The following is a 27,956-nucleotide window of genomic DNA, read 5'->3' as shown; positions in this document are numbered from 1 at the left end:
TACACCAAAGGAACAGGAACGTAGGTTAATTTAATAAAAAATAAAATATGGAATAACATTGATTTTGGCCAATATCAATTACAACAGTACTACCCTATTTTACAAATAACAACTGGACATTTTACACATGTACAGTATTCCTCAGTAAAAATGTATCTGGATTTAACAATGTGTCAGTATTTAAAAAATTAAATTCTTTTCTATAGTTGTGTTAGAAGCATTTGTAAGTATCCAAATAAATTCTTTACAATTCAATACATTATATCACAATTAGGAATATATATATATAATATTTATTTATTTATATAATATATATACCATTAACTTAAACTTTGAAAGCATTATTTTCTTGTTAATAATGTTATGTAGAAAAACAAAGCATTCCAGACAGTACTAGCAGTTAAATTAGTACCAACAGAGTTGTGATAGTTTCAGAATTTTTAGTAAGCAGATAGATGCCAATGGAACTAAACATATCAAGCTGACTGTGGTTTCCTAGAAGACACAGTCACCAGCCCAGGCCCAGCATCTTCAAGTCAAACTTAATTTCTGTTGAAATAAGCTTGACAAATTATCTGTGATTGACTTAAGCTCCATTGATTTCAGTGGGACTTAATCATAAATAACTCCGCTGCATCAGTGACATGAAGTCTGATGTTTCCCCATTTTCACCACTTTAAAGCCAAAAATACTGTTAGCATTTCCAGTTTAAAGTAAACTACTTTTCAGGTGCTTTGTCACAGATCATCTGCTTGTGCATTTCTTTCTATTCTAGGTACCTTCTGAATGAGTTTTAGGGAATCTGTAACTTTCCTTTTGCTCCTTACTGCAGCCAGACAAGACGCCACAGGAGGGTAACCTGAGAGCAGGGAGTGGAATGCAGTGAGTTTCTTGCTGTGTGCTGGGTGCAAAAGGCACTTGCAACAAATACTCTTTTCCCCATTGTGCGGATCCCGGATAGTTTTTAGAAGAGTTGTACTCTTTGTCATTTGTCACTATGTTACTTGCATGTTTGTTTAACAAAACTTATATACCACTTGATGGTAATAAAACCTGTAAGTGGTTATGATTATTTTATAACAATAAAATTTCCCCTAACTGAGAGAGTTGTCTCTAACACTAACTGGCCTATAGACACCATCTTGGGCACTTATGCATACTTAATCCACTGTCATTTTGCATGTCTATTAATGAGTTTAAGTTTATAATAATAACTATTAAATTGATAATGACAGTATATATTCAAACCCTGAGGCCTAAAGTGACAAATCGTACAATTTTAATCTTAAAAGTGAGTTATTTTGAACAATATATTTGGTGGTGATCTAGAGGGAGTTATCTTTTGGAATAATTCAGCTTTTCTGTTAAAAGAGGGCTTTGTTGTTTCTGCAAACTGGCACAACCATTTGTAATGTTTAGGGGCTATAATGGTGCTTTCAGAAATCTGGAAAGTTCTGTTTTATTTCATGATAAACTAAACCTATTTTAGATTTGCCATACACAGTGAAACAAATTATTTTGAAGGAGGAAATTTGGGTCCCTGTTTTTATCTCAAATAATCTATCGTAATAATGTTTTTATCTCAAATAATCTATCATACGTTTATTTTCCCATGTAGGAATATATGAACTGTACTTAAATGCTATTTCTAGATTGCCTAGAAAATACAATATATATAGTTTTAAGGGGTTTTTTTGCGGGTGAGATTTTCTCTACTTATTATATGATAGCAGAATATGAATAGCACCAGGCCTAGAACTATAAATTAACTATTATTGCACAAGTACCATATTGGTCCACTCTTTTATGTTCCATTGATGATGTATGGACATCAATAGTTAAATTTGGTTCAGTGTATTTCAGTTATAGGCACCAATCATGCAAACATTTTGTAGAAGTTTCATTGCAAGATAGATCTCAACACCAACCCCTGTACACCATTGCCACAATCCAGAGAATGCAATCAGTGGGCAGAAAACAGCCTACCGTGTATGTATAAGGTTTAGAATGTATTAAAACTCACACACAAGCCATTGTAGATGTACCTCCAGAAGGGCAGGCACATGGCAATGCATACATTGTAATAGTAGGGAGGTAACTTTCACTTTCATGGAGAAGGCAGTTCTAGCTGCATAAAAGGATGCAGGAGTTGGGATGCGCTAACCAGTCAAGTGAATGGAGAAATCCATGTATACATCACGGCTCACATAAATGCAAAGGGTTTCTGGACTTGTGTGCTGGTCATCTGAGTAGTGCCCCATGTCTAAAAGAGTGGATCCATATTATTATTCATGATTATTGGTGCATTCCAGTTTCAAGTATGAAAACTACATTTTTTTAAAAAATCAAAACCTTAACAGGACTCTGCACCTTTCAGAGTTTATTCACAGCAGGAAGAAAGCCCTGAATGTTTAAGAACTTTGCACCTTTAAAAATATAATAAAACTATGACAAAAATGTCAGCTTTCAAAATATACCAGTTAACATGGCTACACCTTAAAATGTTTTTGGCAAAATGTAACAAATGCAGTATAATTAAAACAAACAACACACAATATAGGATACGACTAGAAACCATAGGCAGATGCATTAGAGTCTTCTAATATTGCAGTGGATGTTGAGCATAGCTCTGATTTGAAGGTTGTTTCTAATTCTCTTAAGGATTGCTTAATTGCCTAACATTCTTCCACATTCTGAGTATATAAGCACAAAAAAGACTAATGCAAGCATGTTTTTTGTTCTGTTTTAATCCTTGTAAACTTGTGTTGTATTCTTGAAACACTCTACACATCTTGAAGGGGAAACAACCAGGAAAAAGGAAATGAGAATGTGAAAAAAAATATGCAGGAATATCCTTAAGTTGATAGGAAATCAAATCTTTAATTTTGGCATCAAATGCTTTGGTCATACCATACTGACACTGTGATCCAGGGTGCTTTGTTCTAAACACCCGGTTAAGAAAGGTAGGCTTGTTGTAGTTTTCTATTTTAAGTTCCAACATACAGTTCACTCTCTCCCCAAAGGGGAGATAGAGAAAGAGAGAGAGAAAGGTGGTTTGCTTTTTTTTCATTTTTAATAATATGGATTAATCTATAAGTCTACAGGAGCAAGAGAACTTGGAGAGGTGCCAATTCAGCCTTTTAGTGTACATGTTCTGCAGCAAAGTTGCTGAAGTACTTTTCGTTGACAAAGATTGTTCTTTTTCACTAGCATACAGAAGCCTCCTTCGGCCCAAGATTCTTCCGTTGCTTCCAGAGGTCAAAGAGAGTGAAGAGAGGTTGGAGTTTTAAACAGCATGGTATCAAGTGAAGGAAGATTTAATTTGTCAGACAGGCAAATTTGATGGAAGAGACCATTCAGGAGCAGGTAGCAGGTAACAAATAGGAAATTGTGTTTTCATCAAAGGGAGTTTCAGTCACAACAGCATTTGTTTTCAGGAAGAAATATTGTGTTCCAGGAAGGAGTGATTTGTATCCATTCATGAAAGGAGGGGGGGAAAGACCAGAAAGAAAAATATTAGAAAACAGTGAAAAATACAGTGGAAGGTATTTATTGAGTATTATGAATACTGTTGAATAAACAGCCACATCCCAAGAATATTTACTGAAAATTGTACTGAATAGTGGGTGGTATTCAACCAAGTTTCATTTAGTTCATTTAGTTTAATTTACACTGGACCTAACTTAATCATGCTCTTTAATTTCAACTGGCCTACCCTGAGTAAAGCTTAGTTGAATATCACCCATTAATCCTGTTCCTAAACCTTTCTACTCCAAAAATAAGTGTTTATGGTTAGGAAACAACCAGTGACAATCAAAAGCTTTTATGGGCCTGTTCACTTGTTACTTTCTGGAGAAATCTTAATCTGGTCTGGGCCTTAGGTGTGGTCTACACCCCCCCCCCCCCCTTACCTGCCTCCCACAATATGAGTAAAAAGTAATGAGTGAACTGTATTGTACTGGCCATAAAGTCTCTGGAAATAATGAACGTTTTCACTCAGATTGTAATGGAAATCCCATTATTAAAACAAATGTGTTGCACCTTAGTTCACTTTTTATTATCTCTCTCCAGTGCATATAGTGTTGAGATTTCTCCCTGGACAGTAAGAAGCAAACAGGAACTATGACAGTATTTCTATTGTAAATTGTAAATCATAGATCAAAGTATGGCTGAAGTTCTCGATTCTCTCATCTATCTGTCAAATGTTAGCTGGTGTTCTCTCAATGAAGCTTGCTCCACACTTGCAAACTTTGGCAGAATTGGAGGATATTAAGCGCATCTCTCTAATGCTCACCCCGTTAAATTAGCATTACAGTATATCAGTGCTGCTTAGTTTCAGCAGTTGTATGCCTTGTGTATGAGTGGGGAAAAGAGTTTAGAATTTCTTGTGACCAAGTATCAAAAAATGAGCTAGAGAATGTGAGAAAGTGCAAATCATACTTGAAAGTAATCCATCCTTGAAAAATAAAAGGGCTTCACAGGAGTTTTGTTTTCTTAAAGCTCAGCATTAGTGGCAATCAATATGAAGTACAGTGGTACCTCGGGTTAAGTACTTAATTCGTTCCAGAGGTCCGTTCTTAACCTGAAACTGTTCTTAACCTGAAGCACCACTTTAGCTAATGGAGCCTCCCACTGCCACCGCCGTGCAATTTCTGTTCTCATCCTGAAGCAAAGTTCTTAACCTGAAGCACTATTTCTGGGTTAGCGGAGTCTGTAACCTGAAGCGTATGTAACCCGAGGTACTACTGTATGTAGAACAGAAACCTACTTTCAGTAATGCTTCCATGTGTTGTTACGGAGGTTGCAAGCTGTCTATTGCAGGTGGCTGGCACAACTTTAAGTCAAAATACTTTGCACAAAAAAGGTTCACAAGCTAAAGCCTAATTTCATTTACATATTTAGTATTTATATTCTGCTCTTCCAGAAGAGCTTATAAAAATATGGAAACATTAATATGGAAATTCATGAACATGACTAAGAGCTTTTTAAAACCAAACACAACACTGACAGAGTATCATAAAAAATATATCATAGCCCAATGCAGGGCTTTTTCCCCAGCCGGAACAACTCGGGGGGGGGGGGGCACCACTGTCATCATTGGAGAACAAGGGAAGCATTCATGATGAGTTCTGGCCCCTACTTTTCTAGAAAAACAGCACTGACCAAATCTCAGTTTATCAGTAATTTTTAGAGTGGTGTATGTTTGTTCTATTCACATCATTCACAAACGACCCATTTAGACTGTCTAAATATACTAATTATGTCCAAATATAGGGTATCTGCATTGATGCATTGTAAGGTTACTCACTCTGATCCTAGCGAAAAAGATTAAAATTAGCTGAACAATAGTTTTAACATTTTGCCCCCAAAGATCACAGGAACTGGAGAAAAAGGATGACTCTTTGAGTAAAGTGTGAAGTGGCTCTAAGAGCATCTAAGGGAAGGGGAAGGCAGAATGTGAGGTAGAATCTGGAAAGGTGAAATTTTCAGTTTGGAGGAAATTGTCACTGGATACAAATCATGAAATGGGAGAAAACACGTGGGAAGGGGAGTGGAGTCATCAGAGCTAGAAGGGAAAGTTGCCAGCAGGTGTCCTACAGCCCCACAGTACAGGATAAGGGGATGTTGGTAAGACACAAAAGCAGCTGGTTCACAGAAACGGGGAACAAGAAGCAGGTGATTGTGGGTGAAAGGCTTGGGTATCTGAAGACAAGGGGCAATCCACACACGAGCCACCATTAAAATATGTTATTCTGTCATGCCAATCAGATGAGGCTTCCTTAGTAATCTAGGAAATCTAGTAAGCTGGCACTGTTTGTCAAACGGCTTTAGAGTTCCCATGGAGCTTTTCTTCCCTAATCAAAAGGAATAGCAAAACTGCGGTGAACTTAACAGAATCCACAGGAATGGGCTGCTCCATTGTGCAACTTTGTTCCAACACACTTTACTTTGAATGCTGATAAAGTCAACTAGAATGGACATAGTTTACAGGAACCAGTACTTTTTCTACTACTATAAGCTTAGTCTTCAGTAAACATTTGATTAAGATTTCTGGGTTGTGCATCACAGCACAGTCTAAAAAGTGTGAAATATGTGAAAGGAGGCACAATTTGCTTGCTTTTCTCAGATGGCTTGTTTTTGTCTTATACACTATCTTTGCACAAGGGATTGAGGCCTTGAAGAAAGTAGCACAGGGAGTTGACGGAATAAGGATACCCATTTAGCAAAAAGTAATATTTTAAATAGTATGCAGAATTCTATCCTCTAGCCCTTGTTGTCTTCTGAAATCTGTCCTTCAATTTTTAGACTAGTGCAGAAATATATACTGGAATTTGGATGGACCCTCACAACCAAACATATATAGTTGTCCAGCATTATCCCAGCTAAGATCTCCAAATGTGTTTTGAGAAGCACATTTGTATTTTGGGGAAAAAACATTTCACTCAATGAATGATAGTTTACTCATAAACAGTCTTTGGGTAAAAAACACATTTTAAATTAAAATCGATAATAAAGGGATAGCAGGCACTATGTAGATGATGACACTCAGAAATGTCAGTAATCACATTTTCATAACTTATTTTTCTACTGTATTGCAGTAAAAATAGACACAGGGCACCTATAATTTAATGGACGAATATATAGAAAAATGTACAAAATATTTGTACAATAGTATGCCCAGAGTGTGGTTTATTAATTAGAGCAAATGTGCATTTCTCAGAAAACATATCAGTCCCAGCAGTCCCCATTTCCCACTTGTTACCCCCTTATATAGCTCCCTTTAAGACTCCAAAAATTAAAAATAACATTCAGCCTCTCCCATATGTACATTTACTATTTTATGGAATGTTGTTCATGGATTCTGCTTCTTGTTTTGTGAATCGTGGCATTTAAAGAGATAAATAAAAATAGATTATTACTTTAGGATACAATCCTGTAGTTCCAGGGCCAGTAAGAATAGATCCCATTGGAATGACCGGAAGGGGAAATGAGGGAGGCACCCAAGAAACAATGGGAGAGCTTTGGTGATTCTTCTGCCTCAGATTCTCCCTCTTCCACCCTGTAGAATTGTTGTTTCAGTGGAAGGGCAAGGCAAACAACAACAAAGTGTGTGTGATGTGGTTTCACTTTTTTTGCTGGCTGGTGTGAGCCCAGCAAGGCTCAGTTCCTCTGCTGCAGAATATCCCTACCACCCAGACTGCTTTTAGTTTATAATATTGCTAAATATTTGTAAACAGCTGCCAAATTTATGAAAAACATAAAACATAAAAAACATTAAAAAGTTATGAAAAACAGCTGCCAAAGTTACAAATGAAAAAAAATAAATAGTAGCACATGCATTCTATTCTTGTGAATTGAAAACCATAATTAATTGAGTCTACTATGTCTATGTAATATGAAACAGATGTGAAGAATCTGGAAAAAGACAGAAACAGGTAAAATTACTTACCATCTTTACAGACTAGACCAACTGTGCAGAGACCTGTTTCTAAGATATAGCCATTTGGACAACTTGTACAGTTTTTCTCTCCTGGACCACTGCACCCAAAACAGCTGGCATCACATCTTAATGAAAAGACAGTAGGTTAAATATATGGTTAATCACATTGTCTCAGTATTAAAAACTGTTTGATTCCTTCATTTCATATCAAGAGGTGCTGAAGCTAAGTACAGAAAGTGGAATATGTCACAAATATGACAAATAAATAATGTGTATATAGGTGAAAGAACCCCAAGGCGCTTTAAAAGTGGAAAGGAATTTCATGGGCCCATTGCAAGACAGATGGATGGAATAAAATAATAAGCATTTATATAGCTCTTCTGGATGTTCAAAACACTTTATATACATTATCTTGTGAAACAATTGTGAAAGATAGAAGACGGAAAATGGTGGGTGGGTAGAAGAGGAATAAATAGTTGGGAAATTCTTCTCCAAAGGAGAATAGCATAAGACTGCTGAGCGCTGGAGCCAGATGAGTAAGTTTCCTGAAGTCTAGTAGTTTACTACAGTCACCCTATAGTGCTGACTGCTGAAGTCTCCTTCAGTGAAAAGCTAGCATTAATTTGGCTATGGAGAAAAAAAGTCTCCATTTCTTCCAAAGCACTGCCAGCTCTTTTTTCCTATCCCTGGACATGAATGTGATGCATAAAACTTATCTTCTAGCACATAATCAAATCTTACAAATAGAGGAATTACACAAAGAACTCACAAGAAAAGCAAGTATTAAATTTATGTCTGAAGGTTTTGCTTGATTGTCATACTTCACTAAATAATAGTATCATACGCCAGAACTATATTCTCTATTTAGTTATGGTTTACATATTAAATAGATGCATTTGGTTTTTGAGGAATACTTTTTACCTTTTGCAAGTTTTGTATCCATTTTCTAGCGAGTGATCAAAGTAGTAGCCATTGTTACAGGCCAGCACACACCTCCCATTCTCCATAAGATACTCTTCGGTGCAGTTTATGCAGGCGTCTGCTCCTGGACCTCAGAAGTCAACAGAACAAGGTAACATATGGACAAATTTGCAGCAGAGCATAGAGACAATGGATGTGTATTATACTACAGTGGCGTAGCGTGGGTTGTCAGCACCCGGGGCAAGGCAAGTAATTTGCGCCCCCTAACCCGGTGCGGCCGGCCCCCTCTGCACCCCCCACGCTACGCCACTGTTATACTATGCACATAGAAGTATGAATGACTACTGAAAATACATTGAATTTTGGACTGTGTACTTAATGAAAAGTTATTTCAAAAAGACTTAAAAAATGAAGTCAAGTATAAGTACAGAAAGGTCCTAGCACCGGAAGAAGTGCTATAGTGTAGCTAATAGCCTACAAAAAATGCCCCCCCCCCCCCGCCCTTTTATTGCAGAAGGGATTGAACATTGATGAAAAGATATCAGAGGTACCTGCACAAGAAGCACAGGAATGGTGGCATGGCTCACAGTCCCTGCCATTGTAGTATTTTCCTGTTTCGCAGCGGATGACACACCTGGATCCTTGTAAACTACAGAGATACACAAGCAGAATTAGAAAATGCTGATTAGCATGTGGCACTTCTGTATGGATTTTTTTGGCAATAGTTAACATATTGTTACTGTTCAAACAAATGCATCTACTCTGAGGAACACTTGTGTTCAGTACCACGCCATGAGTACAGGGTCAGTCTGGTGAACTGACTTGCTTACAGAGGCTTTCTGCAAGCAAGTCTTTCTCCACTCCCGCACTTATACCATGAACGAGTAGCAGGCTAGTGCTGCACTCTGCTGAATTTTGTTCTGCCTCTCCTGGCACCAGCAGCAACAGATTACAGGCCTTGCATTAACGTGATGTGTAAACCCAAACAAGCCATGATTGGAAAGACAAGAACAAACTTTGGCTTACCACTGAAGTTTGTTTAGAGAGAAACAAACCACAACTTTTGGTTTGCTCATTATGGGAATCAAGGCTCCTGGTTAGGAAGGGTAGAATGAAACAGGATCAAGTCAAGAGCATGTGCTACCATGCTGCTCATTCACAGGAAGCCATTATTTATGGCCCACTTTGACCTGCAAATGCAGGCACTGTATATGAAACGGACCACAGCTTTCATTTTCCTCAGCTTTTCATTTTTTTTATTCCGTGTTGGCCATGATTACACATATAATGAATATTACACTTCAGCAGATTGTAACGTGAAGGTTAAATAATATTATTTAACTTTCCTTGCTACCATGTTCAATACAATCTATCATTTCCTTACCTTAGGCCATGTCTGCATTCTGTGCAGGTTTGAAATTCAGTGCATGTCTTACAGTTTTCACTGCATTTACGGCATACAATCTTATCTGAAAAGAAAAAGGAACACAACGAAAAGAACCCAGTTCAATTACATGCAATAATATATTTTTGTCTCCTTGCTTATTGCTATTCCTAATGTGATACCACAAATAGGAGCTGAATAAAATATACTGTATTGGCCCGAATATAAGCCACACCTGAATATAAGCAGCACCTTTAAAATTCAAGGGGGGGGGGGGAAGAAAAAAAAGACAATACACGAATATAGGCAGTTCCCTTAAAATTCCGCAGGCACTCACGCCCCTTCCATTTTACCGTATGTTTGTTTCAGCAGCGATATCATAAAAGCCAGTTTTTGTAAGGTTGCAAATTTAAGCTGCACTTTTACTTTTCACGGTGAGAATTTGGGGAAAAAGTGAGGCTTATATTCAGGCCAATACAGTAATATTCTGTGCTGCTGAAGTACTAACATTCAAATAATTTCTATTATCTGATTATATAAATGATTTTAATACATGGGGTCAATTCTGTAAACTTTTCCTCATTGAGTTGTAGTAAACCTTTTCAGTAATGCCAAAAGATTAACAAGCTACATTTATAAAAAACAAAAAACATTAGACTTTATTTCCTGTTCTTCCATAGCACATAACCAATGGGTCTTGTAGAAATAAACTTCTTGTATACATATCCATGTAATAATTTTTATTATTATTAAAAATATGTACATGATGCTGTACAGAATTAAAGTGTAGATTGTAGACATTCATTATCACGGGGAACTTTCTTGTGTGTGTAAAAGCTCCTATATTCTGAGTAGTTGGCATCAGTGCTGCAGACATAAAGATAACCACCCTGACTGAGGAACTAAAATCAGTATGTTTTACAAAAACAGTATGAAAAAGAAGAGAAACAATGGGGGGAAACCAGAAATGTGGTCGGGGGATGGCAATGCCATTGTAGAATGAGATGCCCTGGGCATAAAAAGGGAGACGAACATCCCACGCATGTTTACCTAGAACGAAGTCTCACTGTGTTCAGTATGTTATTTCCACTAATATGCTAATTTTTATACAAACTTCGTCTCAATAAATGCATATTTGTAGACATTGTTTGGTTGGAGAATTTTGATTAGTACGAATTTTGAAAGATGACTGTGTTTTGGTTCTCATTTTATTTCGGGAAGCGCAAGCTTTAGAAATTCACCTTTAAATATGAACTGAAATTAATTTCTTCGTGGTCCCTGATGTCTGACTGTATTATGCCAGATTTCCTTTATATTATGATTGTTGTTTTTTTATTGCTGTTATCTGTTTTTATGTGTTTATTTTTATGTGTTTATTCAGTGGTATTTTTAGAATTCTGATATGCGCCTTGAGAGTTCAAACTGAAATGGAAAGGCAGTATGTAATGGTTTAATAAATATCATCAGCCTTAATATGCATTAATGGCAACTTGAAGATTTCCAATTACTTCCAATATTATAACAGGGTTTTGTTTTTAAATACTTACTATTATCCAGGTAAAACCCATCTGGGCAGCTGGTAACACAATTCCTGGACTCTTCATTGATATAGTAACCAGGTTTACAGGTATTACATTGATCACTGTGGCTTCCAAAACATGTTTCACAGTTGGGTGAGCACTTTTTACAGCGTTTCTTGTCGGCGCTGTAGTGACCAGGAGGACAGTTGGGAACACAGATTCTTCATTGTACAAGATAATAAAAGACTGAGTCAGAATTATCAATGAATTTGGCAGGAAAAAAGCAACTGCGTTGATTAGAACAGTGGCTTTCCTCTTGTTTATGGAAGCAGAGACTACAACCAGGGATGGCACAAACCAAGCCAGTCTCATTTGTGTCCAAAGCCCTGTCCTAGTCCTGACACGATAAGGGAAGGCAGGCTCACTGAATCTGCTTCCACTGTCACACCCCAATTACCGGTCCTGCTACCCTCCACTTTGTTAGAAGGCAAATGGCCTAGAGCAGGCCTGTAGGCTCTTGTATGATCAGGTTTAAAAATGACAGAGGGACCCTCGGCATGTAGAGCAGGCGTCCTTCTGCAGATCTTCAGTCTCTAATGAGTGGAAGGGAAGAGACCGACTGACATCAATGCATCAGAGAGGGTGGGCCTACCAGGTGTGTCCCCATTCTCCCCTTACCAAACCCTAATCACATGAAGGCTCAAACACCTGAATATTGTGTCTAGATAAGATTCCTCACTCGCTTTTATCTTTTGCCCATTACCGGTAATTGCCAAGCCCCTTCCTTAACATTTTAAAAAGTATTTCAGTTTGTATCCTCTCTTTCTGCATATAGAACCAATGACAGTAATATCAATATCATCAATATCAATACAAATATAATAAAACATTTGTAAGTAAACCAGGATTCTTAACTAAAATAACATGGTGGGCAGATAAAACCTAGTAAAGAGACAAAGCCCAAGGCTTGTCAAAATGAACAAGTTGTCACCTGAAGGACATCTGACATGGCGCCTAGTGGGCATCTCTAGGGAGTTCCACAGCTTAGGCACAACCATGGAGAAAGGTCTTTTCTCATGTCCCTCCTCATTCTCAGATATTGGCAGGATTGAGAGAAGTGCCTCTCTTGGAGATCTCTCGGCAGGAAAGTCATAAACTGGTCTCAGTACATTTAGGTTGGAACCAGCACTTTGAATTGTTCCCAGAAACAGAAGTAGTCATTTAGGAATCACATGCTCCCTATATAACTTCCCCCAGTTAACAGTTTGGCTCCAGAAATCTAAATTGGGTAAAGTTCCAAACATTGTTCAAAGAGTATTCCAATTATATATAACGAAGGCATGTATATAGAACCAAGGCCAGATCTGACACCTATAGGAATGGGTATAGTAGGCACACCAGTGTGAACTGTGCAAAAACCACGGCCAAATCTGGAGATCTAGACTTATGAATAGATTTAGAAGAAAACTCAAGCTATGAACCTGAGCCTTCAAGTGCAGTGTAAGCAAATCCTAGCATGGTTGAACCCTTATTCCCTGATCTGCCATTCCAGTCTTGTTTGGATTAAACTTTAATTTGTTCATCCTCACACAGACAGTAACGGATGCCAGACACCGATCCAGAACTTGTACCGAGATAGAAAGGAGATGTATGTGTGGGACGCCATCAGCATACTGATGACCCTAAACTCCCCAAACTTGGACGGCTTCACCCAAGGAAGCAGAATAGAGCCCCAGGAGACACTGTAGGTCAATGGCCAAGGCATCAAATGGAAGTCTACCAGCTACATGCTTTGGAAACTTTGCTCCAGGAAAGATCGGGACTACCATAAAATGAGGGTCCTAAGTCCCATCCCAGCCATGTGATGTGTTGTATCTTCTTTGGAGAAAAGTAATAGCAAGTGAGGAAAGAATATATCACCTCCCCCTACTTCTTTACTCCAAATTTCACATCCTAAAGCTGCAGGTTTTGTTTTTTTAAAATACCCTGAATCACTTTTAATATGTGCTTTAATGTGCACACATTCATGTAACATATAGTTAGTCTCGGAAGCCTACTGATGCTGAAAATGTAAAAGTATCTTGAATAAGAATTTTGCTAAGATTCAAACTGGTTTGTCAAGTAAGTTAAAGATATTCAGTATAATCTAATAATTTTGTGGGGCAACATACTGTCTTACCGCGTGTTGTTCTTAGATTTGTAGTAGTAGTGCAGACAGTCATTGCAGTGGTCTGGTCCTGGGCCACCACATCCCACTTTGCTGCACTCTGCATTGCATGGACCTTTGGCGAAAGCAGCGGGAGGGAGAAAGCAAATCACCATTTGTCTTTACTTCAAAGGAGTTGTTAGAAACTATTTGGTCTTATGTATTTGCTTTGGAAGTAAATAATAATAAAATAAATCAAAACTGGAAATACGTATTGTGGGGAATTTTGGATTTCTGAACCAGACTGTGACTGATCTTTAGCCAGAGTCACTATCCAAGGTTTCTTGAACCAGGACATGACATTAATAGCATTAATTAAAAGCAAGTGAAAAAGGGACTGCTAATCTTTTACACTAGTATATTGGTGGGCATATTTGAGGCAGACACATCTGAAACATTCTGCTTCATATTACCTGCATAGTCATCTGCCCCATAATCTTCTGTAGGGTCTTCTATTGGACTTGAGCGTACTCGTTCGGCTTTTGGGAAATCATTTCTTGGGGAATAAGGCTGAACAGAAGTACCATAAAGTACTAAGGACCATTCTTTCAATTTACCTAGGTGAGGCATATGAAAAACATGAGATATGGAAAATACTTTTTCTAAATTTATTTTCTATATTTGTATCATAGTCTGAGCTATAAACAGAAAAAAATGTAACACACATTTTAATAGTTATAATTAATACTAATAACACCAATACAAAAAATAAAATCACTCCTTTCCCCACCTGAACAAACCTGTCAACAATGGCAGCATCAGTATTAGTGCAGGAAAGAAATTACTTGGCACCACAATAACATAGGCCTTAAAATGTCCATTAAGCAATGTTAAGTGAGATTCTTTAGTCTTCTTCCATGTACGTCCCAGTTGTTTTCCAGTGCCACATAGGCAAGCAATTTCCTACTATCCCCCCTCCTGCAGTATCCCACACTCTTAAACCTGCTCCAGAGGGTTGGAGAACCCTCTGGAGAAGATTTAGAGAGTCCATGAAATTCCAGGGGATTGGGAGGATAGCTGAACCTCTAGCAGGGCTGAGTGGCATGCAACCCAGGAAGGAAATGGCAGGGGGAAATTGTCATTATTTTCCAAAGTGAGAATACAGTAAGCCCACAATTTACACACATTTAACTTGTACACATTCAAGCTTTACATGTTTGGCGAATCTATATATATCTGTATTTACACACTATATATATATATATATATATATATATATATATATATATATATATATACACACATATACACACACACATACATATATATAGGGTGGAAAGGGGACAGGCCTCTGGGAAAAAAAGACTTTGGTAATCTTGCCCACCATTAAACCCAGTGTGTCTTGACTATACATGATTTGCCGTGATCCGCAGAACATAACCCCCCGCATAGGATACACATCTATTTTCATTCTACTACTCCTACTATCCTCCCAGTGTCTCAGCTGCCAAAACTTATAAACATGCATTAAAATGAAATGTACCAGAAAAATGATTTTGAAGTCACCTCAAATGAAACAGGAACATGGAAGTGCAATTATTTTTTAAAAAAATTATATCTCTTTCTAGTGTTTGTAAGTAGCTTTGAGTTTGTTTTTTTTAAAGTGACTGATAAATATACTACTACTACGAGACTTTTCTATCACTGGAACCTAAATGCACATCACTAACAAAATTATAAGATTTGTACCTGGAGTCTTGACGTTTCTTAGCTGTGACGGGGTATCATAAATTTCCAAAATCCAGTCACCAGCTGCTTTTTCACCCCAGCAATGAGTTGTCATAAACTCCCAGCTTTTAAACCCTTCCATGGAATGGTCAAATAACCTTTTAAAGAAGCCAATAATAATATAAACTAACATAAAAATACAAATACAAGAACAAATAGGAACATACTTTTGCACAAATGTTTTATATTATATAAAGTAATATTATTAAAGAAACCAGGCAAGCCCATAAATCCAATTACAGTAATGGATCCAGTTAAAATGTACATTGGAGTTCCTGTCTCCAACTTCCAGGAGAAATGGATGCAGGGTTATTCCCTCATTGCAGGGGGTTGGACTAGAAAACCCTTGGTGTCCCTTCCAACTCTATGATTCTATAGGATGCTACAAAAAGAGCCTGGGAGGAATGACACGACATGAAAGTGGGAGGCTGCCAGAGCGTGGACAACTGAGACCAGCCTATCCTGGACCAGGAACAGCTATAGCTGGTGGTCCAGCTTAAGCAGGACATAAGCACTCCAGTGGCAGCTTGAAATTCAGATGCAACCCTTCCCAGAATAGGTTGTACACCTAATTTCCAGACATGGGAACTACCCACCAAAAGCACCTCCATCTCAACAGGATTCAGCTTCATTTTTTGGCCTCCCATCGAGTCCAACACCTTCTCAGCCTCTCCTAATTCTGATGGAATGGAGAGATAGAGTTGCATGTCATCAGTACACTGATGACACCATGCACCCAATTTTCACATGCCAGCTCCCAAGAGTTTCATATAAATATTAAATAGCATAGAACAGTGGTTTTCAACCTTGTTGAGTCCACGGCTCCCTTGACAAACCTCATTCTTTTTGGGGCTCCCCCGTGGAAGCCACTTATACTGGGGTTCTGTTACAGGAGATGCATAAGTGGGGATTTCTGCGAGGAAATAAAGTTCTTGTTTTGTTCTAAAAGTGCCTCATCCTTATTTAGATTCGCTGGTTGAGAATTAATTGGTCACAAGTTCCCCTCTACATACAGTAAACGCTACCACAGTTAATAAAAAACCTCTGTTGTGGGAATACAGGAAAATATTTATCAAATAACACACCTATAATAGCAGTCAGGTTACCCATCTTCAGTGTGGGTGTGTCTGTCACACTTTCCTTCACCACTTTTTTGGGAAATATTATATAAACTGCTCAAATCTCTTTATTTTGTAACACTGAAAACTTTGGACTGCTGAAACCTGAGACCTTTGGGCTGCTGACAATTGATTTCTTTTTTTTATAATCCTTGAGTATTATAAAACTTGAACAATGAAATTAGGGAAACCAACAGTAATCTCAATATTGAATTTGAATGCCTTCTTCTTTATTAAAGGCCCAAGCCCAATAACTTTTCTGCTGGCCCCACATCTCAGGCCCCTGCTCCTTAAAAATAAAAATAAAAAAAATTCTTTCAACACGAAGCTTTTGTTACATTTCTTACAAGGTTGATTGGTATGCTGCGAAGTACAGTCGTACCTTGGATCCTGAACGCCTTGCGACTCGAATGTTTTGGCTCCTGAATGCCGCAAACCCGGAAGTGAGTGTTCCGCTTTGCAAACATTCTTTGGAAGCTAAACATCTGACGCGGCTTCCGTGGCTACCGATTGAGTGCAGGAAGCTCCTGCAGCCAATCAGAAGCCATGCCTTGGTTGTCAAATGTTTTCGGAAGTCGAATGGACTTCCAGAATGGATTCCGTTTGACAACCAAGGTACGACTGTACAGTACTAGTGAGTCCTGAGCACACACTATCTTAATTTGCTCAGAAACTACATATGCAATTTTTATGCAAATTTGCACCACAAACCTGTGTCAATTCCCCTGATTAACGGTATTTTGCATTTTGCCTTACATACAATAAAAATATAGGGCCCTGGAACATTGCAAAATTGCTATTCTTCTTTAAAAAAATGAGTCTTTTTCATACTGTTTTGCAGTTTGAAAGAAACAAAAGTAAATGTTTTCCCCACATCTCCTTACTGGTGCTGTTGTTTCCTAGTCTTCAGCAATACTTATTTCCCCAGAGCCATAGAATCTATTTATTTTTTTATTCACTGCCTGCCTGGCTGGAATGATGCTAATACATTGGAACAGCACTTGTTTCTCTCAATTATATCAACAGAAACACTCAGGGCCTTTTGGAGGTTTCGTCAACATCCAGTTCAGACAGAGAAGTTGGGGCGTAGGCTATACAGCATTAAAAATGGGTAGAGTACTTTTTAGAATTATATTTTTCGCTGAAAAAAAAATAGAATGGAACAGTGGAAAGCAAGCATCTCATAAAAAAACAACAGGCTGAAGGGGAGAACAGGGCATTTTCCTTGTTTGCTTTCACAGTTTGATCAAGAGCTTTCAGTAATTCAGTGGATGGTCAGGGTATCTGCCATGCTGGATCAATCTAAAGTTCCCTGGACTCCAGCAGGGGCTGGCAAGATATTCTGAGGAAACTCAGAAGCAGGGTGTGGGGGCCCTCCCACCCTCCTGTCTGCCCACAGGATCGGATTCTCAGAAGTATATCGCCTCTGAAGATGGCATGTTCCATTTCTTGCAACTGGGGCTGCTAGCTGCTGAAAGTTATTTTCTCACAATACTGCACTAAATAAACCATAGTTTAGGGCAGCACTAGATCTATTGAGGTTAAGCTATAGGAAGGTAGATTTTGGTTTAACATCAGGAGAGACATCTTGGTAACACGTGGACGATGGAACCAATTGCCCAGGGATGGGGATGGGCCACCTCCACAACAGCTCCTCAAGGAGACGTTCTTGCTCTGAAATTCCCCCACTGAGCAGGGGCTTGGGCCAGATGGTCTTAAAGGTGCCTTCCAAATTTATGATTCTATGAGTCGCACTGAAAGTATGTGATCCCTGTCCCTTTCTAAGCTTGCGTTTTCCTCTTATTTTCTTCTGTTCTGTCCCTTGAATATCCAGTCTAACCACGTGAAAAGGTAGGTGTTAACTGTCATAACTTTTAGAAACAATGCAAAGACTCCAACAAATGACAACAGAATCCAACCCATACCTAAAAGCAAACACTATCATTCTCACTACCTTAAGGTGTTTTTTAAAATGAGTAACCGCCATTAAAAATTGAAGTATTCATAGACAAAACCCTAACACTGTCTGATATAATAGCTTAACTGTCTAATAAAATGCACAATGAAGATTTGTTTATGTTTTAAGAGTTCAAGTGTTAAATACATCTTTGCAGTTCAAGCAATCTCAATAATCGCTTCCAAATCAAACCCACAAGATTAATGATGAATCAATGATTTTTCTGACTTCAGTAAAAACATGTGAATTGCTGCTATTAATCATGTGTATCCAAGGTTCACTGTGTCTGAAAAAAGTGTCTGAGTCAGTAGCAACACAGCACTGACCGAGGAGCGGGGATATCTGCTGCCAAGGCATTCTTGAAGTTAACAACATGCAACAATGTTTTCAAGCATTGCTTATCCTATCCTTCTTGCATTTTTGTATTCAAACAAGCTCTTTTCTACAGAACAATGATGATGCACATTTTCAATGGCAGCAACAGACCACCACGTTTATTTTCAGTTACTTAGAAAGAAAATAACATTGTAAACATTATTTTTGCATCCTTTTAGACATTTTTAAAAGAGCATACCAGAAACAACAACAAAAACAACAACAACAACAACAACAACAACAAATTAAATTTATATACAGCCCTTCATCCGAAGATCTGAGAGCAGTTAACAAGATAAAAATACAAGATAAAAGCACAAATAAATAGAACAAAAACAAAACAAAACAAATCCTCCAAAAAACATTTTAAAGGCCGTAGAATATTAATCAGCCCAAGGCCTGGTTGAAGAGGAATGTTTTCGTTGGTGCCTAAAGATGTATAATGAAGGCGCCAGATGAACCTCCCGGAGGAGAACATTCCACAAAGGGGAGCCACTGCAGAAAAGGCCCATTCTTGTGTGGCCACTCTCTGGACTTCTGATGGCGTGGAGACACAAAGAAGAACCTCAGATGATAATCACAGGGTCTGGGTCAGTTTATATGGGGAGAGGGGTCCTTGAGGTATTGCAGTCCTTCAAAGGAAAGCATGGGGGTGGGGGAGACACTGATGACCTACCTTTCCAATATTACTTAGCATAACCTTAAAATAAAACCTGCCAATTACCCCTGAGAAACATAGGGCAAAGTTTAACACTTCTAAGTTGACTTAGAAGTCATGAGCATAATTCTTTCCCACCAATACTTATCCATGTATTGTTTTCAATTTGAATTTATGTACTTGATGCAGGCTGAAATTTATGTACCTTTCTTTTTATTTCTCTATTTTCTGTATTATCTAGACTTGGACAGAGCCAAACAAAATGTACTTTAAGGCTCGCAGAGCCAGCAGATTAGGCCAAATGTAACAGCTATACCAAAATCTGACATTCTGCTAGTAGTGATGGTGCTGTAAGCAAGGATGCTAACTGAGGCTCCAATCCAAAACTTTTCATGCAGCATGTTGCATGCATAATGTGGCTGTCCTGTCCCCTCCTCCCCATGCATGTCTGTGCACTGTTTAGAGCTGATCCTAACAGCTGAAGAAGATTTTGGATTTGATATCCTGCTTTATCACTACCCTAAAATGTTTCAAAGCGGCTAACATTCCCCTTTCCCTTCCTCCCCCACAATAAACACTCTGTGAGGTGAGTGGGGCTGAGAGACTTCAGAGAAGTGTGACTGGCCCAAGGTCACCCAGCAGCTGCAGGTGGAGGAGCGGGGAAGCGAACCCGGTTCCCCAGATTACAATACTACCGCTCTTAACCACTACACCACACTGGCTCTCCAGTTGAGAGACTCTCCAGATCAATATGGGACATGCAACAGAGAGAGGAAGGAATTGTCAGAACTTGGGAGACTTGCACCAAGTTGGGAGACTCAGCAACTTGCACATGTGGAAAGTGTCAGCTGCTCAGAGGTGGATTTAGGCCAGTGCAACGGGTTGTGCTTCACTGGGCGCAGAGTCTAGGGGAAGCCAAAGGGTGTTGCAACTATGATGTAGTGAATTGAACAGAATGGAACACGAGAGGCAGGGGTGCAGAATTTTGGGCTCGCACAGCGTGCCACTGAAGTTTGAAGGACAAAAGTTCACCCATGACCTGGTCATGTGAGAGCACTAGCTAACAGCTCTGGAGACTTAGCTGAAAAAGTCCTCACATTATGCAGTATTAATTCTAAAGCGACAACAGCCCTAGCCAGACCATTAAAATTAATAGACAAGCCTTTTTCATCATTTCATTGACTCAAGCCCAACCGATTATGCTAAAGGATTCTTGGGCCACTTGTCCACTTACCCCAGAAAACAACCTCATAAAAATCAGAGTTCATAAAATATCCAGATAGACGCTCTTGATCAGCACCAGAACTCAAGAAAGACAGACAAGATCAACAATGGAACTAAGATTTATGATAGTATCATGTGCGAAACACTCAGGTCAGACATGACAGGCTGGAACATCCACTCTGGCATTATCCTTATTTTGGAAGGACAACTTTAACAGCACATCATTAGCAGCTATTCCTCCATCAACCATCGTCTTGCAATATTGATCTTGTTTCACTTCCTCTGTATTCTGCAATGATCTCATCCCTCAAGGATTTGTCAAAATCTCTTGTGCCCAACGCTAAAGATTACAGCCTTATTCTAGCGACTGTTGATATTAACAGTGGCAGCAGATATCTCCAATTCCACTTCATTTTTTTCTCTCTCCAAGACATGAGTATCTAAGCGGTTTCTCCAGTTGCCTTCATTTAAATTGGGTACACCCTGGACAGTCAACCCTTATTGGACTGAAAGTTGAATAGGATTATTATACCTGTTAGCCAATAGTTGAGATTTTGTTCCAGAAGGAGAAGTCAAATAAATTGCCAGGTCACCTCTCCGGGGATGTGTGACGGTGATGCGCACAACGACATGTTCCAGGTAGATGACATGGTGATTGGCATTATCTGCGCAGCCTGTCGCTTTGTATATCGAACGGACACCATTATCTGGTCCATTACGAATATTATCTGGTCGTATTGTTCTGTTTCAAAGACACCAACATAGTCATGGTCTCCAGTGAATACTACAAATAATTTGTTATAAATCACTTTTATCCTTGAACTGTGTATTGAATTTCCAACCCCAAGGTGTTAGAAGCTCTATACATTATTAAACTGGTTTCTCTGCCAAATATGTTCTAGTTTACTTTTGGCTCAGGCTATTATAAGCCTCTATGAGGCTGTCATTATAATTTGATTGGAATTATTAGATTTAGGCCTGATAAATACCACGTTAGACAGAAAAGTTGAGACAGGAAACCTGAGATCCAGACCACAAATAACTTTTGAATTATGGAAAGGGAGGACTGCAGCAGAATTATGTACAAAATTGCCATTGCTGATAATATCCTGGGGCATTGTCTCTGTGTCTGCATGGAATGCATAGGGAGCACAATGCTGTGAAGAAGCAGTCTATTGAGCCCCACAGGGACCTCGCTGTGTATGGGCACAGCACCCGCACGGTATTCATCAAAGTAACAAAGGATTTAATTAAAATAAAAAAATCAGTCTGAATGGAAACTTCATAAACTGACATTCACAGAACAGCAGCACAAATATCCTTAATATATTTCTCTATTCAAAAAACAACTGGTATCATACCTGCTGCAGTCCTCCCTTTCCCTGTGTGAGCTCGGTGAGTGCAGAAGGGGGCAGGGATTTATGTTGCACCTATTTTCCTCTAGTCCTGACTTCCATGAATTCCACTGCAGGTCTGAGCAAAGCACATGTATGGTACAGACTGCACATGCATAGACTTCCCTGATCATATAGCCAGAGCCAACATGGACTGGGAGTGAGAGCTTAGATCTTGGACCCAAACCCAGAAACGTTTGTGAGGTAGAAGTGTACTGAGTGCTGTCACTAGATGGATTCCTCTCAAACGTCTACATATTACAAAGCATATTATATTAATGATATAATTTGTTATCTAGTATATCAAAGCTAACCAATCGATCCAGAACTACAAAAAAGAGGTTAGGGTCAACAATCAAACACATGGAAGAAAAGGAATGGCACGGCATGGTGCCTAAAATGTAAAAAGGTGCGTCTCCCAGGTGAGAATGTTCCACAGTTGGGGAACAGCAGCTGAGAAGGTATTTTCTCTGCATCTCTACCACCCAGAGGAGAAGCTAATTGCTGACTTGGCACTTGATCATATTGGCTTGTTGTGAGTCTCACAGGCTAACAAGGCCCTGGCCTAGGGACCATGGTTTTTATAATATGGTGCTATTTTCAATGACAATGTTGGCACTGAAATAATAATTAAAAAAATGAGTTATATATGTGCTTTGATTTGTAAAATACAAGCACAAAATTAAGTGTTCTGCCAAGAATCTCAGAAATCTTCAAATGCCCAGTAGGGAAAAAAATATGTTTGAGAACCATTGCCTTAGGATTAGCTTACAGAAAACCAAACCAATACAAGCTGCAATGTGCAGCCACAGTAAATATATATGCATGCAGATGTGTCAACAAACGTCTTCAACAAGCATTACTTGATTTGCCGATCTGTATTTTCAACACACACATGCTGTGGAGGGACTGTTGTCCACTTTTCTGCTTCTATCACCATGGCTTCAGCATCCATCAATCCAAATCCATATAGGTGGCTAACTGCAAAATATAAACAGAATTGTTTACAATTGCAAAGTAATTGTATGCTCTTTCATAGAACACAACACACATTACTGCTACATTCCTCTTAATTCTCCTCCCTCACCTAATTGCCAAGAACCATACTGCCAATCATATCTAAATTCATTGTTCAATTGTTAACTGGCGAAGTCAGATATGGGTCTGATTCACAGATACATGTGCAATCAATTTCCCCCATGTGATTGTAATGTAATTACAGAGTTTGTGGCAGCTGGAAAAATTGCAACTAAGATCACAGAAGTGACTGCCTGCAATCTTTGGATATCACCTGGTTCACATTAACATTTCTGTATGTGGCTGCATGCCGAGATAGTGTTTAAACAAAAGTGTGGCTTGCAGAATGATAATTATAGAACGGCAATGTTTCTGCTTGGATGCATCAACCAGACCTACACCTGAGATTCTATAATACCAGAAAGCAATAGAAAAATGCCTGGTGGAGCACATGTGTGTGCACCAGATTATCGTTGAGTCTCTGTGGGCAGCACTGCCCCACCTTAGCTGGTGCTTTCCCCAAGCTTTTAGAATGAAATGTTGGAATGTTATAAGGAGTAAAAGCCATAATCAGAATCCACAAACACCATGGTGATGTGGAATTCTGAATATGATACAGCATAGACTATAAAGGTAAAGGTAAAGGTACCCCTGCCCGTACGGGCCAGTCTTGCCAGACTCTAGGGTTGTGCGCCCATCTCACTCAAGAGGCCGGGGGCCAGCGCTGTCCGGAGACACTTCCGGGTCACGTGGCCAGCGTGACAAGCTGCATCTGGCGAGCCAGAGCCGCACACGGAAACGCCGTTTACCTTCCCGCTAGTAAGCGGTCCCTATTTATCTACTTGCACTTTGACGTGCTTTCGAACTGCTAGGTTGGCAGGCGCTGGGACTGAGCAGCGGGAGCGCACCCCGCCGTGGGGATTCGAACCGCCGACCTTTCGATCGGCAAGTCCTAGGCGCTGAGACTTTTACCCACAGCGCCACCCGTGTCCCAGCATAGACTATAGTATAGATTTATACTGTAAGCTCTTTTTTTCGCTTTATTGAAGCTGAGTTTTGCTTATGTTAGCTGTATAATGTATCACGCACAGTTATCATGTGCTCTAGGACTCATAACTTTCAAGGCAATTCAGTAATCCTTACTGTTAATTTTAAGCATTTGTTGATGGAAATTATCTATTAAACCATGTTAGAATTGCATACATAGTTCAGCTAGCACCCTGATTCCATCACACTCTTCAAGCTATGGGTAGAAAAAGCTACCGTCCTATTGGCAACTTGATTTTGAATGTATTTTATTTAATAAGTCTATCTTTTTACTCCTGAGAAAAAGATTACCACCCAACGTTGTAGTACCCACATTAACTTCCCATGGCTGATAGACAGTACACTTAATGTTTCAGACCTTTACTTTTGTGATGAACAAAGAGTAGCATTAACATGTGCCCTGCCATTTTAAACAAAAATGCATACACACAAGTGATTTAGACCCTGCCAGCCAAATCAAAACAGCCTCAGTGGTGCTATTATGGACGTCCATGTGCAGCCATTCCAGACAGCTGATATTTGGCTGTCTGCGATGCTCACACTTCAAAGGCCCCAATCACATGGATTTGGCTAGCAGCTCTAGGTACGGAGACAGGCCCATCATTTTCACAGACTAAATAACAGCAATTTGGGAAAACATTACAGAGTTGATAAAACAGCTAATCCCCTACATCTTGACAAAAAAGATGTGCTTACTCATGTGACCACACCATTAAAACGTTATCCATTTTTATATGTTTAAATTAGAATTGCTACTGTTGCTGAACCTGACATTATCAATTTCAGGAGCCTCTGGCAGTGCTATAAGATTCCTTTCAGGTAACATGTTAGAAATGCAATTGCATTAACAACTTCTTGGGAAAGATAATGGGTGGGATATATACTTTTATTTATCATGAACTGCAAAGCTCTACCTGAAAAGGCTGATGAAATACTGTCATTTCTGTGCTACCAAAGGCCACCACAGCCTCTCTGCTGCTCTAAATACATGTCTTTATTATGTTCAGGTGTACTTTTACATCAATGTGAGTATTGTAGCAAGGGATCTCATTGTGAGCTAAGTAGCAAGGTGACCTGTGACTCACAAAAGCAGGGTAGAAGCATGTGGAAGACAGACACCTGCTGATGCAGTTCTCAACTAGCTTGACTGTCCAAAAGAAGTAAAATTTTTAGACTGTTTAGGTATTGTAAACGAGGGAAATATCCACTTACTTTAAAGAATATTGGAACTGTGCAGTTCTGAAGCCTAGTTTTTCTCTAGACTACACAGAATGGTCCCCTGTGACAGTGATGTAATGCTACATTTTGAAGTGAAGGAGCTCATCACGGCAGTCCCATCCGGACTCAGGCCACCCCAAAGGGAATTCACAGCTTCACCTCACCTCCATTATGCAATTGTGCAATGAAGTATTGCCGAAGTAGAAAAGGAAAGAGCTATACAACATCTGCTTGATTATTTCTCTCATTCTTTGACTTTTGCTATGTTCCTCTGCCATAAAGAATCGTAAACCCTGAAAGCCTCACTTATACCTCACTTAGTTGCCAGAGCAAGGAAAGTCCCTCCATCTTTTTGGTGCTCCTGCTATGAAAAGGAAGTCCCCAATCTGTTCTCCATACCACCGGGTATCAAGTATGGCACAAGGAGACTGGATACCCATATCTCCCTGCCTGAAATACTGGTGCTTTGCAGACCACAAACCTGCCACAGGGATATGGAGATGTTTGATTTGGGGAAAGAGCAGATCAGCTTCTTGCTCCCTCCCCCCATAAACTATGTCCTCACCCCAACAAACCATTAATTAGTGTATGTGCTAGCATTGCTTCTCAGTAGAGTCCTGGAGGGTTACAGGATCTTTAGGAAACTTTGAAGATGTGCTGGGAGGTGTAACTCCAGTGGTTTTAGCAAATCTATAGATTTAAATATTTAAATCTATATATTTAGACTATAGTATTTAATCCGAGAAGGGACCCTAGTCTTGCTTGGGTTATTCCTACACAAGGGATTCACTGAATCCCCATGGGATAACAGCTGTAATACTGTGATTACCATTACTGCTAATTTATTTATTTGTATGACTTTTCTTCAGCAAAAGGGTTGCCAGAGTAGCACACAATATTAAAATTACACATAAAACAGCTAAACACAAAACTGTCATCCTGGATAGATAATAAAAACTCAACCAATCAGCAGTTAACATCAGCTAAAGTTATGTTGAAAAGTCTATGACCTCTAAACAAACAGGCCTTTGCCTGATGTAGAAAAGACTGCAGGTTCCTGGGGCTGTGTGATGTCAACGGTGTGTGTGTGCACACCACGGGGCATGTGGGGCATGTGTGCCATGTCATCACACTCCTGGTGTGCTGACATCCCTCGTGCATGTAGCAGAGTATGGTGACATAGCGTGTGCACATAGAGGGGCCTGGTGATGTATGCCCCATGGCGTGCATGCCCAGCTGTGCTGCGCTTGTGGGTGCCTGGCCCCCACATTTAAAATGTTGTGTGAACCACAGCAAGCAGGGCCCCCGGGACCTAGCGCCTAGGGTTGTAAGCTATAGCAGATAGAGATCAATAGTTCTGAGGCCTACAAAGAAAGGACAGAAAAGGGATGTTCCCTTGTTTTTGCAAGAGTGAGCTTTTATTAATTATTCAAAAAGTTGTATGAGGTGAAGTAGCAGGTTGAAAAGGAGCCTTGCAGGACACACTCCAGTCTATTAAGCTTTCTGTTTCTATTAAAGCACACTATAAATAAGCAGTTAGAAAATAAAAATGTAGTTTTCTGAGCTGAAAAAATGAATACTTAGAATTCATTTGGCTGATGGGAATTTAAAAACACTGTTTGCTAAATAGTCATAGTGAATACTAGCAGCCCATTCTCCAACATGCATAGCTGGAGCAAATATAAAGACACACACACACACACACACACACACACTCATTTATCTCCCATTACTGTGGGGAGCAATGGGTGCATTTCTAGCTCTTTCCATCTGTTTTCTGGCTTGAAATCGGTAGGAGCAACGGCTCTGAGGCACAGCGTTGCCATGCAAGCAAGTTAATCAGCCCACTGAAAAGGCATGCTGACCCACTTTCAGGTGCCAGCTCTCATTGACTCTTTGTTGAGTTTGAGACTCCTTCAGGTTTTTGCTGTTTTACTCCTCTGATTTCCCTTTTCAAAAGAAAGGCATTCTTTCCTTTTCCCTACTTGCTTCTTATTCATTTTTTCACAGAAAAAGGCAGTTCTCCCGCATCCTGTGTTACAGTGAAATCCTAAACGTGTTTTCCCAGAAGTGTCCCACAGTGTTCTATAGAATCCCTAGGAAGGTGTAACCAAGAGTAATCATGTCTACTCAAAGTTAGTCCTACTGAATTCAATGGTGCTTACTCCAAGGCAGGTGGGGCTAGGATTGCAGCTTAAATCAGTTTTAGAAGCTTGCTTCCTTAATTTCTCAAATAAGCCTTAGTAAGAACATGCCATGGAAGAAATATGTTTCAGCCATCAAGAGAATGATGGTACATTTCTACAAGAAACTCAGTCTGATCAGAGTAATTCATTCTATGAAAAACAGGCATTTAATTGTTATTCTTGGCTGTAGTTGAGGACAATAGTGAAATATTACACGAAATATTGCCATGTGCAATAGTAAAGTACCGATCCATTCTTGCCAACAGCAGTGTGCAATTCTCCCCCCTCTCACATCAAATTCAAAGTTGGATATTGTTATTTAATCTAAATCATTTGCTTTTCCTTGATCCAAAACTAACAAGAGGTTTAGAGAGAGCTACAGTTTTATTGGAACCATTGCTCAGCTTTCATTGCCAAACTAATTTACTTAAAACTATTCTTTTTATTTGGGTTAAAGTTGATTCCTCAATTCCACAGTGATGGGGGCCATTTAGCTTTTCCCCTTTTCCAAATCCAACATGAGGTTATAGAACAATTTTGTTAGGTCACATTCTGTTCTTGG

The 27,956-nt window shown here is 39.3% G+C and overlaps 1 protein-coding gene across 5 annotated transcripts in view; it reads right to left on the bottom strand.

Moving 5' to 3' along the window:
• The window catches only part of PCSK5 (proprotein convertase subtilisin/kexin type 5), a 244,994-nt gene that overhangs the window by 69,205 nt on the left and 147,833 nt on the right, over positions 1-27,956 (bottom strand). For 4 of the 5 annotated variants that reach the window (XM_077935976.1, XM_077935978.1, XM_077935977.1 and 1 more), the window contains 10 exons: positions 22,790-22,907; positions 21,065-21,274; positions 15,162-15,298; positions 13,886-14,029; positions 13,446-13,548; positions 11,294-11,487; positions 9,747-9,831; positions 8,914-9,011; positions 8,363-8,492; positions 7,451-7,566 (listed from right to left, as the gene is read on the bottom strand). In XM_077935976.1, coding sequence (XP_077792102.1) covers positions 7,451-7,566; positions 8,363-8,492; positions 8,914-9,011; positions 9,747-9,831; positions 11,294-11,487; positions 13,446-13,548; positions 13,886-14,029; positions 15,162-15,298; positions 21,065-21,274; positions 22,790-22,907 — 1,335 coding nt within the window. Of the gene's footprint in view, positions 1-10; positions 3,249-7,450; positions 7,567-8,362; positions 8,493-8,913; positions 9,012-9,746; positions 9,832-11,293; positions 11,488-13,445; positions 13,549-13,885; positions 14,030-15,161; positions 15,299-21,064; positions 21,275-22,789; positions 22,908-27,956 lie in introns of those variants that run through there. The other variant, XM_077935980.1, reaches the window with a different exon arrangement.

This window comes from Podarcis muralis, chromosome 11 (genome assembly GCF_964188315.1).
Source record: "Podarcis muralis chromosome 11, rPodMur119.hap1.1, whole genome shotgun sequence".
NCBI classification, from domain to species: domain Eukaryota; kingdom Metazoa; phylum Chordata; class Lepidosauria; order Squamata; family Lacertidae; genus Podarcis; species Podarcis muralis.
This window is presented reverse-complemented; position numbering and strand designations above follow the sequence as displayed.